The sequence below is a fragment of the Microtus oregoni genome, unplaced genomic scaffold (assembly GCF_018167655.1).
Source record: "Microtus oregoni isolate MIOR12 unplaced genomic scaffold, Mior012 000006F_ref0000085, whole genome shotgun sequence".
In the NCBI taxonomy this organism is placed as follows: Eukaryota; Metazoa; Chordata; class Mammalia; order Rodentia; family Cricetidae; genus Microtus; species Microtus oregoni.
Genome location: NW_024543065.1, coordinates 13001514 through 13021457, shown reverse-complemented (window position 1 = coordinate 13021457; position 19944 = coordinate 13001514). Strand labels below are relative to the sequence as shown.

The 19944-nt window shown below is 41.9% G+C and overlaps 1 protein-coding gene across 1 annotated transcript in view; it reads left to right on the top strand.

Moving 5' to 3' along the window:
- Rnf217 (ring finger protein 217) overlaps nt 1–19944 on the top strand; it is a 113684-nt gene that overhangs the window by 74863 nt on the left and 18877 nt on the right. Inside the window, exons 2-3 of the mRNA XM_041653376.1 lie at nt 1288–1521; nt 17543–17707. Of these exons, the coding sequence (XP_041509310.1) occupies nt 1288–1521; nt 17543–17707 (399 nt within the window). The remainder of the gene's footprint in view (nt 1–1287; nt 1522–17542; nt 17708–19944) is intronic.

Genomic DNA, 19944 nt, shown 5'->3' with positions numbered 1-19944 from the left:
GGCGGAAGAAGCTGGGAAGGACATGGCAATGCCAGGAAAAGGCATGAGCTAGCCTGACAATAACGTGCAAGAGTCTGGCTGCCGTTAATAAATTCCCTTACCAGTATAATGAATGAAATTTATGTCCTGGCAATGCTGAAGCATGCATGGGAGCTCATATTTGCAGTTCTGCTGAAATTGTCTATATTGGGTTTCATGGTCTAAGTTGATGAGGATGACTGACCAGGTCTCTTCCTCAAGAGGGCACCAGATCTCATTACATCATGTGGTTGCTGGGAATTGAACTCAGGACCTTTGGAAGAGCAGGCAGTGCTCTTAACTGCTGTGTTAAAGTATAAATTACCCTCTAATTTTACATTAAAGGTGTATAAAATGTGTCAACAAACAAGTTTTTAAAAAATATCTTCATAATATTTATTTGTTGATATTTATTTGTTGATAAGTGTGCTCATAGTTACAACCAGATTTTGCCATTGTACTTACAATGACATAATACCACCAATGTATTTTTACCTGTTTTATATTTATTCACTTGATGTTTGTGTAGGGAAGGGGACTAGCTTTTGCCAGAGTGTGCATATGGAGTAGGAGGACAACTTTTGGAAGTTGGTCCTCTTCTGTTATGTGGGTCTGGGGGTTGAACTCATGTCGTTAGATTGAGTTGGCAAGTGCCTATACCTGCTGAGCCATCTCAGCAAGTCAGGATTTTCTTGTTTTTCTTTTCTTACTTCTAAGGTTGTGATAACATCAAAGCTGTTTATGTGCTTGTCAGGGAAGTACCCAAGAAAACATTAACTTTGGGTCATTATTTTTACAAACTGGTAGCTACTAAACATAAAAGCTTCATAAAACATCACTTTCTAAAGATGCTCCCACAGCAGAGTGCTGAAGCTGTGTATGTACTAAGGCTGACATCTCTGCAGTGCCTTTGGTTGGCGGGTCCTAGGATGCTGACCCATCCGGTGACTGAGAGCTGGCTCGCTGTCTGCGTGCTCTCTCACCCTGCAAAAAAGTAGAATGGTCATTTGCTTCCTTAATGAACCTGTGGATCATCAAATAAGTTCACAAACATAGTTATCAGAGAGCATGTAAGCATCCTACGGATCACCATTAGATTTTGGTACTCAATGTAGGTTTCAAAATGACTAGCATTCGTTATGCGATCTGGAAAAATGGCTGATAACTTTTCTCGAAAGCATAAGATAATTAGCGCTGTATGCAGAAACAAGCAACAGAGAACCTTAGTAACCAGTGGGCTTTCCCTTTTCCTTCTGTCCTTTCCCTTAGGTACAGCTTGGCCAAGTAGAAATCAAATGCCCAATCACGGAGTGTTTCGAATTCCTGGAGGAAACTACTGTCGTCTACAACTTGACCCATGAAGACTCCATCAAGTATAAGTACTTCTTGGAACTTGGCCGAATTGACTCCAGCACCAAGCCGTGTCCTCAGTGCAAACACTTCACAACCTTTAAGAAAAAAGGACATATCCCCACACCTTCCAGATCAGAAAGCAGATACAAAGTAAGCACACTCTCCAGAGCGGTTAATGGTCACAGGATGGGAGCAGGCCTGGTGGGCAGACTGCTGGTGGGCTGGGCGTGTGTGGCCTGGGGTTTCTTCTCCTATCCCCTTATCTAGAGCCCGAGGTAGGCAGATGTAGCCTGGGATTCTAGTCTGTAGTCTGGGAAGACTAATGCTGAGAGATCACTCTGAAGGATTTAGCCGAAGTTTTCTCTTTGACTCTAATATGTTGAAAATCCTTTGACTAACCCAATGGAAGGCTAAGCTTTAGAGTGACAGTCGTCAATGTTACCAAGTGCTAGTAAATGCTAGCGCTCCCCTCTCCCTTATTTTTAAATAATGAGCTTGACTTTTTCAGTGGTCTCAATTTCATTTCCCCGGCCTTTCTCTATAATGAGCAAAACTTGTATAAAACATTATTCATTTACTGTTTACCAAAAAACCAGAATGTCGCTGTGTGCTTGGCATTCACTTGTATTAGGTGACAAATGGGACCCTCCCTGCCTCAAATCAGTCTCATAAAGGTGTGTTGGCCAGTTTTCTGTTACTGTAACCAATTCCTGTGATTATCAACTCATAGAGGGAAAGGTTTGTGCTGTCTGTTGGCCAGTTTGAGACATTTTTGTCCAGGGAATTTAGCATGGTCATTTTGGGCCTACGTAAGAAAGCCAGCTGAGCAGAACTACTTACTCATCTTGTGGTTGTACAGCAAGAGGCGGGGGTGGAGGGTGGGGGTTGGCGTTCCAGGGTCCCCTTCATAGGCATAGCCCCAGTGATCCGAAGCTTGCCATTAGGCCTTGCCTGCTAAAGCTCAAACACCTCTCACTGGTCCCACCCTGGGAACAAGCCTTTATTTATCATGTAGACATCTGGGGGCAGTGCTTCAGATACAATCTGTTGCAGGAGGGACATATGTAATATGCATATGTAAGTGGAGTGCTTGGTTAGCGCCAGCTAGGATGGTAAGAATGGCTTCATGGAGAAGGATTGTTCTGGCTGACACAGGGGAAAGCATTTCAGAGAAAGCATGAGTCAGTGCTTAGGCCCAGAGGCTGAGGCTGGGTGAGTTGGAAACAGGTGGGGAAAGAAGGGAGAGGCAGCTGAGAAGATGGGTAAGTGCAGGTCAGGCTGAGTCTTGTACCGTGCGTTCACAAGCTGGAATTTAATCTTGTAGGCATCAGAGAGAAATCAGACTGGCAGCATTCAGAGACTGCAGCAGAGGGCAACACCAAGGATAGGAACCATAGGCTGAGCGGTGGGATGCAGCCTAAGGAGCTGCTGAGACGCAAGAGTACATCAGCCCTGCCCAGAACAAACATCTTGCAATGTGTCGCACCTCCTTGGGAGGCTGACCTGCAGCAGCGTGGAGCATTTTCAGCGGAGGCTGCTGCAGTAGTGCCCTTCTTCACCTTCGCAGCCTCTCTGTTTAGGGACAGTTCCTGCCCGTGTGCTGTGTCTTGGAAGCAGGGGCCACTCCATTATTCATCCTGTAGCCTCAAGGAGACTGTGGTTTAGCGAGTATTTTCCTCCTCTCCACTGTGACGGTGGGGAGCTAGAGTCCTGAGTGGTTAGTCAAAGTCTCTTCATGACTAATTGGCCTTTGGGGCTACTCAGCTCTCATCGCTAGAGAATTTTATTTGTGGTTTTGTTGGGCACTCTGGTTTCTTTAAGGCATAACTGTCAGAAGAAAAAAAAAACCTTTTGTTAAGGCCTGCCGTCTTTAGATTATAATATTGTGTAACTGAGACAATGCTCTACAGAGAGGCTGGATCTTAATAGACTATTTTTATTCCATGCTTTATATTCTTAGGAGGAGCGACTCCAGTTACTTTTCTATTAATGTTATCAAGGAATGTTTAGTTTTAGGAAGACTTGTCTTTCCCTAACTTAGAATATTTTATTTTTTTCTAAATAATTTTTAAAATTAGACATATGTATAAATTGATTCGCTGTTTTGGAATTTGTGATACTCAAAACATGAATGCATAGTTGAATCAAAGTGAAAATAATTTGAGTAATTTAAACTGTAATGTCATTACTAAATGGGCAACAAGTGCTATAATTTGAGGTACAATTATTGTAAGAATAGAATATTATGTCTTGTCTCATCAAAAATGTGTTAGGATAAGCATAGTTTATCATCTTGCATATATATTTAGCTATGTTTGGTCTGAGTGAAGAAAAGGTATTTGGATAATAGGCAGTTGCCAGTGTCTGTCAGCTGCTGTAGTTAAGCAAAGGAACAAGGGACAAATGGACCAGAAGAAAAGTTGCTTTGAGGAGAGTAGACATTTAGTAGGAAACAAATGTTGCTCAGAATGAAGTACTTTAAATCTTCAGAGATTGAGAAAGGATGGAAAGCCAAGTAAGTATGTGTTAGCCGACTTTATGTCACTGTGAAAAATGCCGTAGATACTCAGTTCACAAGGACAAAGATTGCCTTCTGGCTTCGGTCCATGACGGGTTATCCTCATTGTGTTGAGCCTGTGGTGAGTAGCAGGAGCGTGTAGAGTGGCAGAGGAAGCAAAAAGAGGAGGGCTGGGTTGCATCTTAATCTTTAGGGACGTACCCACAGTGACCTAACTTCATCTCCTAAACCCCGCCCCCTAAAGGGTTCCTATCAACCAGCAGCATTGTAGGTAGCAGCCCAAAGCTCACCAGATCCAAACTGCAGCACTACTGAAAGCAGAGCTGTTACGCAGATTTCAACAACAGCCAGGCTCCCACCGAATGTGGGTATGGCCAGGTTTGTTGCCCCTGGTTTTTCTTTCAGAGGAGAAAAATCACAACAGCCCAGAGACATAGAATCTCTCAGTTCCATGCTGTCCATAGGCATGAGTCTAGTAATTCCTGAAGCCGTGCTTCTTACTGCTTTAGTGTAATAGTCACATAGCATCTCTCATCAGCACTACTTGATTTGCATGCTCAAAATTATCTCCATACTGAGGCAAGGAGGGCATTGACATAGTCATTCCAGCAAACCCCAGGGCATACATGCTTGCAGGGTAGGGTTGGAAATGGCACTGAGGGCTTGATGCGTGAGGTGAGCAAATGGACTTTTTTTCTTTCATTTTGATGTATTTTAGTCATGTATCTCAATAACCAAATCCATTTCCCATTTGATATAGTATAGTACTCAATTAAACTATGACATAAGTTAACAACTAAAAAAGGTTGCCAGTAATCCATTATGTCTCTGGGTAATTTAATATCTCTTTATGATATTACTTAGATTCCTAAGCTGATCTTTTTTTTTTTACCTATCAACAGGTCCTTTATCGTGTTTATTTATTTCAGTAGTACTGTTTTTGAATCATTGGGTTGCAGTATCTTATTCGAAGATGTCACTCTGAGCATTTATTATGGTTTGGCTATCAGGTCAGAAGCACTTAAGGTAGCAGGTTAAAAATTGATTGAAAATATCACAGTCATTTTCTAGCTGAATGAATGCTTCTCCACATGAAGCTAAGACAGAAAATGCCATATCTGAGCCTTTCATTTGGATAGGGTTTTTTTTGTTTGTTTGTTTTGTGTAGGGGTAGCCCCAGCCAATCACCTTGCTTGTAGGGCGGGGTCGCCTGAGGATATTTTTTACTAATAAATATTGCTGGTGTGCTCTCTCCCTTCCCTTCTTCTTTCCTGTTCTCCACTGGAACCTCGGGTTCTGTAAATCTTTTCCCAATTAAAGCTGAATATGTTATTATAATTTCTGTCTGCCTCCATTTATGCCGCTACAGTAGTGTTTTGTTTTTGTTTTTTTAATTTATTTATTTATTAAAAATTTCTGTCTCTCTTCCCCGCCACCGCCTCCCATTTCCCTCCCCCTCCCCCAGTTAAGTCCCCCTCCCTCATCAGCCCAAAGAGCAATCAGGGTTCCCTGCCCTGTGGGAAGTCCAAGGAACCCCCACCTCCATCCAGGTCTAGTGAGTTGAGCATCCAAACTGCGTTTTGGCTTTTTTTTGTTTGTTTGTTTTTTGTAAAGACCATTTGTTAAATGTTTGAATTAAACAGATGGCAATGGGACAGATAGAAGATAGCACCAGTAATCAGAAGTCTGGGTGCTCATTTGTCTTTCCAGGCCCCCAGTTAACAGTTTGTATAATTTGAGTAAAGTGTGCTGTGCTATCAACACCATTGTATTCATATAAAATTGAAAAAGTGCTTTCTTGAGTTGAGAAACTTACACTGAGACAACCTTGTCAAATCAGTTTTACTTTTTTCCTTCAAAATACATCATAATCACCCTATAATGTCAAAAATTTGTACAATTCCTTTTCTATAACATTAACTTCAATTTCTGATTGAAAATACAATTTCTAAATAGTCCCTGTAATGTCTTGCCTATCAAGTTGCAAGCAGGTTCACACTGAGAAAATCAATGTGGCTTACATGTACTTACATGACACCTAGAGACAAATGCATCACCCACTCCTGAAGTTCTTCTCCATAGAGATTATCGTTTAGGATTTTATGGTACATTTGTGTAGTTGTTTGGTTAGAGCCTCGCCTTCCAAGTGGTCTCTAGGAGGCTGGTCCAGGCTGACTTCATTCTCTGCTGATAAGCAACCGTATGACCTTGAGAGTATGCTTATGAAATCTACTTGCTAAGGGAACTAATAAAAGATCGATATGTAAATAATAATAAATATGCTCTGCAGTGGGTGGAAAGTGCTGGGAGTGTTGAAAGAGTAAGAACATTTAGCTTTTAAATGTTGAATTTACCAAAGTAGGTCAGTCGGAACACTGGCTTTAAGCTTAAATTATATTCTCAGCTAGTCACACTTTCTCCAATCCCACGAGTGTAGTTTACACATCTCTAGCTGGGGGTAGTAATAGCATCTCTGCCCTAAGAGTGTGATGAGAATTGAATGAAATCACTCATGTAAAGGCCTAACATGACTAACACATAGTACATGTTCAGCATAAACCAGAAACCACAATGGTCATTATTGTTAGGCAAGGAGAGCAAAGTCAACAGCCCTGAGTATTTAGAAAGGGCACAGAGTCAAAAAGAATAATAATGGAGTCAATGATAGGGCAGGAAATGGATGTAGGAACAGAGGAGGGATGACATTGACTGTCTGAAGAAGAGAAACAGGGTATGTTGTTAGGCCATAGAAGACCACTTCAGTTAGAAATATGTTAATGGTACAAAGTGTAAAGACCCTTTGGAACATCAGAGAGGTGCCAATGAACTATGGGTCAGAAGTGATTTATACAGGTCATCAGTATTAGGAAGTTGGGGAGGAGATTTGTAACTTTATTGAGGGTTCTCTAGACTCTAGAGGAACAGAACTGATAGTTAGCTGTCTATCATCTGTGTCATCTATCAGTCAATATGTATAAGGGGGAGAGATGGATAAGATCTATCTGTCTATATAGACAGATATTGATAGATGATAGATATATTACAGTGGCTTACAGATAGATAGCTGTCCATCACCTAAGTCATCTGTCCATCGGTGTATATATATAGAGAGACAGAGGAGAGATGGATAAGATCTATCTGTCTATAGGGACAGATGTGGATAGATAGATAATAGATTTATTAGAGTGGCTTGCAGATTATGGCCCACCTAGTCCCACAGTAGCTGTCTCCCAACAGAAAGTCCAAGAATCCAGCAATTGTTCAGCCTACGAGGGTGGATGTCTCAGCTGCTCATCAGTATAAGCCAGAATCCCAAAGAAGTAAGCTCTGATATCAGTGAGTTGGGTGTGAGGGCAAGCAGGTAAAGAACAAAAGCTTTCTTCGTCCACGACATTTATATAAGCTGCCACCAGAAGATGTGGCCCAGATTAAAGGTGTGTCTTCCCACTTAAAGTGATTTAATTAAGGAAAATCCCTTACAGCTGTACCCAGTCACTTGGGTTTTAATTAATTCCAGATGTAGTTAAGTCGATGACCAAGAATAGCCATCACAGTAACTAAATTTAGAAGAAGAAGAAGAAGAAGAAGAAGAAGAAGAAGAAGAAGAAGAAGAAGAAGAAGAAGAAGAAGAAGAAAAGGGTTGCTTCTGGGAAGAAAAGTGAGTCATTCTAGGGAAAGGAGAGAAGCTGGTTACCTCTGAGGGTCAGACAGCGTAGCTTCTTGTCATTTACTGAGGTCCTTCGATTCTAAGGTCCCCTCTCCTTCCAAGTGTAAACTAAGATAGACTAAGAATGAGCCACCTTTTCATTCTTACTCAGAGTTGAAAGGCATACATAATCAACACAGCGAACCTGTCCAAAGCGCCTTTGTGATTCCTGAAGGCAAAACTAATAACAGCCCTTCCCTGCTCGCAAGTGTTAGGCAGAACTGCGATGATTGTGCAAGGCTGCTGTGACTCACTTCAGCTAGAAGGAAAGTCCTGGAGAAATGGCCTTACAGCTTTCACACCTTCTGGAATGATCGCAGCCCTCTGGGTAATCATATTCTATAAAGCTTCACAATTATGCTGTTTCTTTGTGCGGCAAAGTAGTTTTTTTAGGACTTTCAGAAGGCTAAGGAGTCGGTAGGTGTTGCAAAGTGTACTTTACCTTTCTTCTTCTGACAAAAAAGACAGGAGAATTTCTTTCTCTATGTACAAACTGCTTCAGCCTTCCCCATGAATGTGAAATTAGTACGCTTTGCACTTCTTTCTATGCCCTCCCCTGCTCCCAACACCCGCCCCCATCACTTCAAGCTGCCTGGTTACAAATGAGAAGTGCAGCCAGTCAACAGTCAGGTTAACTCCTAACACACTCTATTTCTCATGGGAGTGATGTATCATCATCCATGTCAGCGGCCGACAGAAAACAAATGTAGTTTCTCAGATGTCGTTGCACAAGAGAGATAAAAATGAAGTCGTCCAGCCAGATTTAAAGAAACCAGCTAAACAAAGGGTGTGTTGCATATGTTAGGCTTGAAGCGTTTATGAATGCTCAGCTATGGTGCAAGCCTAGATTTTATGAATACATTTCTTTCTTTCTTTGTTTATGGGGTGCCTTGCCAAAGATGCCTTCTTTTTTCTTTTTTGATTTCATAAAATAACCATAATATTTTTAGTTTTTTTCCTGCCTTCAACTTCTAACAGCCAATTATTGAAATTCAACTGTTTTATCCTTACAATCTATCCCAACAACTCCCTAAATAATAATTATTATGTTGACCTGTAGTCAACATAAATTGACCTTGCAGTGGTGTTTGGAACAGATTTTGTTTGTTTTTCTTTATCACTTTGTTTCTTGAGTCCTTAGAACAAAAGACAACAGAGAATCATTTCTGGTGTTGACCAGCCAGGAGATGGTAGAAGTGAGCCAAGTCTGATGCTGGTGAGCAACCAACAGAAAATGTCCAGGGACAAGAAGAGTTGGGATTCTGTATTCTTCTCTTTCATCCTCGGTACACCTGCCTTTTCTCACTCTCCCCCATCTGTCCAAACCCAGGGAGGTGCCACAATGACCCGGGGATGAGGCAGCTCAAGGCAGAATTTCCCAGTTCCTCCCCTTTTTACATCAGTGAAAAAGTGGGTCCCTAGAGAAGCTGTAATAGCCTCACACACTCTAGGCCTTGAGGGACAGTCTATAGTAATTTCCAGGTGGGCTGGTATGTAATGGTGATCCCAGGTGAGGAGACAGGAGCTCCTTGGAAGCAGTCCTCTTCTGCAGCTTCCGACACACTGCCTGAGGAAAACATGCCTCCAGTGTGAAAATCTTTTTTAAAGTTTGGAGATGAATTTATTGTGCAATGACTGCATATGAAATATGTAAAAATAGCCACAAAGTTGGTAGTATGGGAGGTTGGTAGGGTCACATCTTTGGAAGCTTCATATCTTGATACACCTGTTCCTGCCCTGCATGACTCTTCACAGGTTTTCTGTTCATTTGGTTCCCAGTCTTGTGGATTTTCTCTTTTCTTTTTAGCCTGGTTTCATCCCTGCTGGGTGTGACCAGCAGGCAAGGCTCATTTGGCCACATCCAGGCTCTGTTAAGGGACCTTGCCTCATGAAGCCTGTGGGTTCCTGTACTTCTAGAAGAGCCCCCAGTAGACAGTGAAATCTTGAAGAATAGGCTTGTGCAAGGCTACCATGAGACTGTCTGGCTACTGCTGCTACTCTGACTATAGGACTGGATGGTAAAAAGGATCAAATAGTGCCTCTCGGAGGTGTTTGGAGCTGCATAGCACGTTCTTTTACTCCTCTCTGTAACACCCGCACACTTTCACATTCCTTCTCTACAAAACAAATCAATAAATGAAGAGAGAGAAAGAAAAGGATTTTCCGTTCTTAAAGAAAAAAAAACACTTATACTCTGATAATTTATACTCTGATAATTTATTATATTGGTTAGATTCTTTATTAGATGATTCATGTAAGAGGTATCTGAACGATTATACATCTTAGTGCATATCCCAGGGTTGTCGGGATTTATAGACTGTTTAGTGGATAAGTGAGCAAGGCTCAGGGTGAGCTGGCTGAAGTGCTGTCTCAGTTCATGTTGTTAGAGTACCATGTTTCTCTGTGTGCTCTCAGGGCCCTCTCAAGTACTCCCGTAGTCTCTGCCTGACAGAGGGTCTTACCACATGTTATAGCAACATTCTGTCTTTGTGCAAGACCACAGTCCCTCTGAGAATTTACCTTCCAGCCTTCCCTGAAACATCTTTCTTAGAACAATGATTTGTTCAAGCTTCTACCCTGGCTGGCAGTTACTACGCGATCTTATAGCTGCCTGGCTTTGTGTCTGTCTGCTCCTAATAAGTTCCTTACAGACAAGATACTTTCATTCTTTTCTGTGTGAAAAACAAAACAGAGTATGGTCATTACCTGCCAGTCAGGTGCTGTATAAATCTCTGTTATGAATGAATGAATGAATGAATGACTGTGTTTCATTATTGCAAATCTGTTTAACCTGATATTCTAATAAGGGAAATTCCTCTTAGAAAACTGGGGGAGCTCTTATCGTCACAATGCTTCAGTTATGCATGGATGTTGTCTCACATTGAGCATAATAGGTAATGATGTTGTGATTTTTTTTTTTAAATGAAAGGGCTGGGCATTGGCTCTGTTGGTGAGCTCCAAGTTCAGTGAGAAACCCTGTCTCAAAAATAAGAGAAAGAGCAATCGTGGAAAACTTTGTGTAGGATATGGAAATTGAGTGAAAATTACCTACAGTTTTCTTTGTTTTGGCTTTATTGTCTTGAGTGTTTACTTAGCATGGTGAATTTGCAGGCAGCCGAGTTTGAGTCTTAGCACCCGGGAGTTAAGATGACAGTGGTGCCTGAGAAAACCGATGTGCTTCTAGCGTCAGATGTGCTGTACGGTTCTCGTCCGTGTCTTCCTTCATGCAGAAGAATTTGCACCTCAGTCCTGATGACCAGTAAATGTCATGAAGACAAAACAGTAAATATCACCTGGTGATGTGGTCGTACCATGCCGGCTACAGTAATTCAGAGAACTGAATGACTGACTCTTCTTCTTAGCAGTTTAGAGAATACAGGAAGAACGAGACAGATGAAGTCTTTGCCCTCAGTGAATTTGTAGACTCTGGGAGAGCTTGGATGTCTGCATACATAACATAAATTTTCTGGTAAAGGTACTAAATGCAGCAGGGAAGTATAGGGAAGACATTTTGAAGATAGGAGCCTTCTAAAGATATGTCAACAGACAGATAGTGTTAATTAGACCCTTTTGTTGTCAGGGTTTCTGTCCTGCCCCGGTTCCTGCAGTCAAGTCCCGAAGAAACCACACAGAGGTCTACATTAATCATAAACTGATTGGCCCATTAGCTCAGGCTTCTTATTAACTCTTATAACTTATATTAGCCCATTATTCTAGTATATGTTAGCCACATGGCTCGGTACCTTTTTCAGTGGGGCAGGCCACATCTTCCTTCTTCAGGACTGCAGAGGGAGCTTCCCTCTTACCAGAATTCTTCTGTTCTCATTGTCCTGCCTCTACTTCTTGTCTGGTTGTCCCGCCTATACTTCCTGCCTGGCTACTGGCCAATCAGCATTTATTTAAAACATAATTGACAGAATATAGAATTGTCCCACAGTAGATAGGTGATCTTTCTCAGCCCATCGCAATGAGGTTTGCAAAGTATGCCCCGTTCTACCCACCCTTCCTCTCGGAAGTGAGAAGGAATAAAGCAGGCCTCAGGGAGAACCAGACACTTCTGGTAACATAAGAATACAAGTCCATACCAGTTCTCTTCTCCAGAGAGCTGTACCTGCTCTTGTCTTTACCTCCAAGGTAAAGGCTAAATGTATGTGTATCCCCATTTTGCATCTGAGGAGAGAAGACAGATTTTTGCTTCTCATCACTGAAGAGTGGGTAACCTCTGCTGCCAAAACATCAGCTATTTTTTGTCAGTCTTTTTTATTTTATTTTTTTAAAAAACAGAAAACAATTACTTTTTTTTTCATTTTACATATCAGTCCCAGTTCCCACTCCCTCCCCTCCTCCCATTCCCTCCACCTATCCCACCACTCTTCATCCACTCCTCAGAGCAGGTAAGGCACATTGCTTTGGGGAAGGTCCAAGACCCTCCCTACTATACTATATCTAGACTGAGCAAGTTATCCATCCAAATAGAATGGGTTTCAAAAAGCCAGTACAAACAGCAGGAATAAATCCTGGGGCCACTGCTAGTGGCCTCACAGTCTGCCCCAGCCCACAAACTAGAGGAACTAGTTTGGACCTATGCTGGTTCCTTCTCTGTCCGGATGGAGTTGGTGAGCTCCCATTAGCTCAGGTAGACTGTTTCAGTGGGTGTCCCTATCATGGTCTTGACCTCTTTGCTCATATTCTCACTCCTCCCACTTTTCAGCTGGACTTTGGGAGCTCAGCCCAGTGCTCCACTGCGGGTCTCTGCCTCTGTTTCCATCAGTTGCTGGATGAAGGTTCTATGGTGACATTTAAAATAGTCATCAGTCTGACTACAGGGCAAGGCCAGTTCAGGCACCCTCTCCTCTATTGCTTAGCGTCTTCATCTGCTACTTCTTTGGCAGCTTGGCAGCTGTGTCAACTGGTAGCTACATGTATTTGGAAGAATCTGTGGTCAAAGACAGGGAGTTGGAAGGCGTAGGTTACGAACCATCTGAAGACAATTTGGTAAAGAGGTAAACTCTTAATTCCTTGTGTATGGGTTTTCATGAGTCCTGTGTTGCCAACAAGCTCCCAGCTGCTGCTGCTGCTGCTACTGCTGTTCTCCAACTTAACTTTGAATAGTGTCTAAGTGGCCTTTCTCGTTGTGACAAAATGTCCAGCAAGAAGCAGTGAATGTGAGTCGTTTGGATCTACAATTCAGGAGGATGCCATCCATTCTGCTAGGGAGCGTGTGGTAGGAAGAGGGGGGCAGCTGGCCACATGGTCAGAAAGCAGAAGAGTAGACAGGAAGTGGGGCAGGGATCTAAGGCTTCAGCAATTGCCCCAGTGACCTACTTCCCTCCAGTAAGGCTTAGCTCCTAAAGGATCCACAGCCTTCCCCAACACTGCCCCCAGCTGGAGACCAGGTGCCTGCAGACTGGTTTATTCAGAAGGCAGACTTTCTGTGTGGCAGCCCTGTGGTGTGGACTAGCATTTCCTGAGGGCAGTAACTGACCTGGGAATGGAGGAAGACACAGTGTTGATATCTATGTTTGTAGAAGGCCAATTTTGAATATGGTTAAGGTCATAATGAGTAAGGAAGGTGTGGCATCTTCAGACAAAAACTGGTACTGTGACAATTTGGGTATACTCTCTGAGTACCAAAGCTGCTTTTATTGTTTATTATTTTAGTCCAAAGTATGGTAAGCAGTTGAGTGAGCTACTTCAAATCTTTTTTTTTCTTTTTTTTTTCTTATAGTTTTTTATTAATTTATTTGTTTATTAAAGATTTCTGCCTCCTCCCCGCCACCACCTCCAATTTCCCTCCTCCTCCCCCAATAAATCCCCCTCCCTCATCAGCCCAAAGAGCAGTGAGGGTTCCCTGCCCTGTGGGAAGTCCAAGGACCTCTCACCTCCTTCCAGATCTAGTAAGGTGAGCATCCAAACTGCCTAGGCTCCCACAAAGCCGGTACGTGCAGTAGGATCAAAATCCAGTGCCATTGTTCTTGACTTCTCAGCAGTCCTCATTGTCCGCTATGTTCAGCGAGTACGGTTTTATCCCATGCTTTTTCAGACCCAGTCCAGCTGGCCTTGGTGAGTTCCCGATAGAACATCCCCATTGTCTCAGTGTGTGGGTGCACCCCTCGCAGTCCTGAGTTCTTTACTCGTGCTCTCTCTCCTTCTGCTCCTGATTTGGACCTTGGATTGTAGTCCGGTGCTCCAATGTGGGACTCTGTCACTGTCTCCTTTCATCGTGTGAAGGTTAATATCCAGGAGGATGACTATGTGTTTTTCTTTGGGTTCACCTTCTTATTTAGCTTCTCTAGGATCACGAATTATAGGCTCAATGTCCTTTATTTATGGCTAGAAACCAAATATGAGTGAGTACATCCCATGTTCCTCTTTTTGGGTCTGGCTTTCCTCACTCAGGATAGTGTTTTCTATTTCCGTCCATTGCATGCAAAATTCAAGAAGTCATTGTTTTTTACTACTGAGTAGTACTTTAATATGTATATATTCCATACTTTCTTCATCCATTCTTCCGTTGAAGGGCATCTAGGTTGTTTCCAGGTTCTGGCTATTACCAACAATGCTGCTATGAACATAGTTGAGCATATATTTTTGTAGTATGATAGGGCATCTCTTGGATATATTCCCAAGAGTGGTATTGTTTGTCTGTACATCTGTGTTGATGAGAATTAGTAGTAGAACTTATTTTTGACAGGTACCATGTTCTCTGGTTCACACACCAGCTACCAGGCTCCTTCATTGTGTTACAAACATGAACAGCCTCCATGCCTGACTTTTGTTAAATGTGAGTTCTGTGGAATGAACTCAGATCTGCAGGCTTGTTTTATTTATTTCATAATGGGCCTTACAATTTTTCAGTATTCACAAGTCTAATAGGAGTCTACTGAGTTAAGTGCTCAAGCTTTCTGACATCTGCAAGATGAGTGATGGAAGTTCTTCACTTCTCTCCCATCCCATCTGTATGCAAAAGGAAAGGCCCTGTTTATAATATTGTATACATGTTTATAGTCTCTTCTGCATTGTTGAATGACCTAAGAGAAAAACATAACTTCTTTTGCTTTATTTCTAAAGCTTACCCATATCATCTCTTTATTTTTACTTTAAAAATGACTTACTTAGTCCAGTGAAGCAAAGGTAATTCCAGCACTTGAGAGATGGAGGTGGTGGAAAGATCAAGAGATAAAGAGCATCCTTTGCTACATAGTAAGTTGGAAGCCATCTTGGCTACATGAAACCCGTTCTATAAAAAAAACAAAGTTCAAGGCCATCTTGGTCTACAGGACAGGCTCCAAAAGCTACAGAGAAACCCTGTCTCAAAACAAACAAACAAAAAAAACAAGACAAGACAAAATAATGTTAGTGTATAGACACTTATTGTTGGGATACCTAGCCCATAATTTGTAAGCCAATCTAGTGAACTCCCTTTTATTATTTTAAAAGGGCAATTTAAATTTTAATATACCGAAAAGACAAATTATATATATATATATATATATATATATATATATATATATATATATGCTGAATAGTAATAACCTTCCCCCACAAGCCAAGGAGTCTCCCTCTTTATATTAGTGGATTGGGAACCCTGTAGAATGGTGGCTAGTTGAGTAGTTTAACCACCATGACCTTTGCGGGCATAGTTTTAAGTTTTCACGTATCAAGGAAGGAACACTACTGAGTATGATCGAGTGTTTTGATTCAGGAAAGACTATTTTGGTCATTTAGCCACACAAATTTAGGTTCAAGTACCACCTTAATCCTCCTCCTCCTCCTTCTTCTTTCTTCATTTTGTTAATTTAAATTTTTTTCATTTTACATCCCAACCCCAGTTCCCTCCTCCTTCTTCCATCCCCCTCACCTCCCCACCCCCCGTGCCACCTGACATCTACTCCTTTAAGGGGCAAAGCCTCCCTTGGGGAGCCAACAAAGTCTGGCATACCAAGTTGAAGGAGCAGGCCTCTGCCCCCTGCATCAAAGCTGACCAAGGTATCCCTCCAGAGAGAATAGGCTCCAAAGAGCCAGTTCACGAATGCAAGATAAGTCCTGATCCCACTGCTAGAGGCCCCACAAACAGACCAAGTCTCACAACCTTCACCCACATTCAGAGGTCCTAGTCCATGCAGACTCTCCAGCTGTCAGTCCATAATCCGTGATCTCCCACCAGCTCGGGTTCACTGTCTGTGAGTTTTCCCATCACGATTCTGACCACTCCCCTGCTCATATGATCCCTCCTCCCTCTCTTCAACTGAACCCTAGGAGCTCAACCTCAAGTACCTTCTTAATACCTATGTTACTTTGGGTGGGTTACTTAATATCTGTCATCATCTGTAATATACACTTATGAAAACCATATGTATTTTGTAGCATTATTTTGATAATAAGAAAAATAAGACACATTGTTCCCATTTAAATAGAATTTTGAAATTAAAGAATATAAAGTTGAAATCAAAATTGTATCACTTCATACTTGCATAGAAAGAATATTACTTATTCCTGCTTTCCTTTTTTGAGACCCGGTCTCTTTATAGTTCACAGTAGCCTCCAGTCTTCTTCCCAAGTGTCCATACTGAAGTGTGCACCAGCGTGCCTGGGTTTTTAATTCTTGACAAGAGTGAGAACTAGAGTCTTCTGACTTAGAGGCAAAAAGAGTCGTGATTGTAACTGCTTCTTAGTAAATGTACCAATGCAGCCTCATGGTCAGAAAAGCATCAGTAGCCAACAGTCTAAGCGACAGTACTAACTACAGTATTAGGTCCAGTTCCTGTTCTTCAGGATGTCTGTAAATTCAGTCTGACTGCTGTGATGCAATGTGCAGAAGCACAAAGAATAGGAGAGATCTCAGAAGATCATTCGCGGTGAGGAATTTTATTTCAGTCCATTTTAATCATGTGGATGTGGGACCATGTATTTGTGACTATATACCTTTAAGGCCTGAATGGGCACTACTATGTGTAAACGTAACACTTCACTGCCATTCACAACAAAGGAAGGCGAAACAGATATCCCGCACGTTAGACAACAAATTCATAGTCGCGAAGAAGGCTCCTTTCTGGTGGCTTCTTAGGTGTCATCAGCGGGATCGACACTCCGATACCTTTCTCACAGGATCCTCGGTGGTGAGTATTGATTCAGCAGTGTAGCGTTGAAGGTGTGCTTGCCCTTTGCGGAGGCGTTGTAAAGTTAAGCTAGCCTTTGGTAAGAAAATTGTTTTTCTTACCGAAGAACTGGAAAGCTGCCTGAACTGACAGCAGTCAAAGTGTTTGGATTTAGCGTCTTCGAGATTTACTCTGTGCTTCAACATGGGAGATTTTCATAAAACTAAATTCATTTTCAACACGTCCCACTTGTTTATGAATGCCTGAGTAGTCTCTAGACAGCAAACCGTCCTTGGCTATGCAGTTCTCTTCTCTTTTAGAGACTCATATTTTACTGAGGTCTGGTCTTGTTTGTTCTTGGAGAAAGTATTTCAAATAATAACCTTAGTTGGTTTCCCAAAGCACTGACATTCTTATCCTTTTAGACACTATGCTGGTTAATTTTTTGGTCATCTTGACATAGGTTTAGGTCTTCTGTGGAGAAGGAACCTCAGTTGAGAAAATTGCTCATCAGATTTACTGTAGAGCATTGCCTTAAATTGATGTGAGTGGGCCCAGCCTCCTGTGGGCAGTGTTAGTCCTGGGCAGGTGGTCCTGGGCTGTATAGGCGAGCAGGCTGAGCAAGCCATGAGAAGCAAGCCAGTAAACAGTGTTCCTACGTGGCCTCTGCATCAAGTCTGCTGCCAGATTCCCTCATTGAGTCCCTGGCCTTATTTCCCTTTATGGTGGGCTGTGGTTGAGTTATGTGAGCCAAGTAACTCCTTTCCTCCCCAGGCTCCTTCCTTTTGGTCATGGTGTTTACCACAGCAACAGAAAACATAATGGCCTAATGCTGTTTTTCTTGCACAGATCCAGTGTCCCACTTGCCAATTCATCTGGTGTTTTAAGTGCCACGCTCCTTGGCATGAAGGTGTTAACTGCAAGGAGTACAAAAAAGGAGACAAGTTATTGCGTCACTGGGCCAGCGAAATTGAGCACGGGCAGAGAAATGCCCAGAAGTGTCCAAAGTGCAAGGTGAGATAATCCTTAGCAGAAAAGTAAAAGAAATTGACCCTGCATGTGGCTGAGCAACACTGACAGTGTGAAAGTGTAGTGTACTCACAATTGCCTACTCAGGTACGAAGAAAGCTTCGCTGTTTCGTTTTTCAAGACTAATGATATTGTATGTCAAACTGAACGTGTGTGTGCACATAATGTCTATTACTGTCATTAGCATTTTAGTTCAAATCTTATGAAAGCTACTAACAAATATTGGTCTAAAACACAGAGACCCTTATTTTTCGCTTTTTTGGTAAGACGCATGCGCATGTAGATGCCGCTATGAAGACAATAGAAAAGTTTATTTCACTTGCTGACATACCTGCAGTCCCTGTACCGGGTGCAGACTGAGAACCCTGGTCCTGTGCACTTCTCCTGCTGCTGTGCCTGTCACTACTTTACATGCCTGTCATAACTTCATGTTGACCTCTTTGTCTTTTTTGTAAATCTGTCAAGGACAAAGCTAGTACGAATGTCAGGAATTGGGGATTTCTGAGTCCTGTTTTTCCATTTTCTCTTGACAATCATTCATGCCTTCAAGAGTTAGCATGCCTTTGAGCTGGGACCTAGATGTTGAAAACCAGCTCTGCAGTAATCAAGAAAGATTGTCCTCTAGAGAGGTCAGCAAATCTTTCTAATTTGAAAATAGACTGGATGCTATATGATTCACATCTGTTGGAATCTAACATTTTTATTTTGAGGTTTACTTTAGAAAGGTGTGTGTGTGTGTGTGTGTATAAGTATTTGTACTTCTGCCATGCATGGCTTATATATTTAGAAAGGTGTGTGTGTGTGTGTGTGTGTGTGTGTGTGTGTGTATAAGTATTTGTACTTCTGCCATGCATGGCTTATATATTTAGAAAGGTGTGTGTGTGTGTGTGTGTGTGTGTGTGTGTGTAAGTATTTGTACTTCTGCCATGCATGGCTTATATATTTGAACAAATTTACTTTGGACAACCATATTGGGTCCAATTTTTTTTCTTTAAGAATAATTTTACAGTTGCTTTCTTGAGACCTAGAACTAAATAAATGAAGTTTAAATTATTGGAAAAAAATTTAAAATTAATAATGGTGAACCCAAATTATAGTAAAAGTGTTTTATAAGTTAATGTATTAGTGAGCATGTCATAGTTTGCTGTACTACATTCACATTTTATTTTCTGCATAAAGAAAGTAAATAGTATCGTGTGAAATTGGTGCTGAATTCTCAGTGACCAGAAGACGGTTGTGAGAAAATTTCTTTCTGTGGTATTCAGGCTGGCCTGGAACTCCTGGCCTTGAGATCCTCATGCCTCAACATCCTCAGTAGCTGTACCTACAGGTCAGCTTGACCTTATTCTTGGAAGTGGTCCTTGGTGATTTGTTAAGGTATTTGTACTTTTCCCTGCCCTGGAGAACAGAACAGTTTTACCTCTGTGCTGCACCGATTGCTCTGTGCACGTAGTCTGTGTCCCACTGTAGAGCAAGCAAATGATGAGGTAGTTGGCCTTTCTCCCACCTGCCACTTCATTCTGAACTACTTCTCAGTTTCAAACCCAATCCAGGCCAGCCGGAGTTAGGGAGTGTTGTTAACTCTTTCTACTGAACACTGTCCTGAAGAGTACACTTCACATCTCTCTAAATGGCTGTAAAAACAATTTCCATTTAGTCTGGTTCTAAAACTATGCCCTGGATGAGTGGCCATGCAATATTATGTAGTGGGGGATTTCTCGATGAACTGCTTCTGCAGTTCAGAAAAATCCTGCTTTTATGACATCAGTGTCTTAACCTAACATTAAATGGAAGTTAAAAGAAAAAGCAGCCAGTGTGTTTATGGAGGGCCCTAATAGCTTCGGTAGTTTCTACAAATACAGATAAATAGCTAAGAGAAAGTCTAAGTGCTGGCAGCCCATTTAGGGTAGCAGGTAAAAGGTAAAGAGCCTTTCAAAAGAGTTACCCTATTAGTAGCCCAAAAGAAAGAGCCATAGAACCGTCCACATGACTGCATTAGAGCAATCATTTGCAGGTGCAGTCCACATCCATAAAATGTAAGTCATGTTTTATGGCTTGTTTGGATTGCACGAATTCATTTTCTTCCAGGCATGACTTTAAAGCTTTACATTTCTGATCTTTTTCTGTCTTTGAAGTAACTTATTCTTTCCCGTGCAAGGAAACTGAGAAGGCAGATTCAGTGAGTTAGTATTGTGCATGCTAAGACTTCTTTTCACAAATCA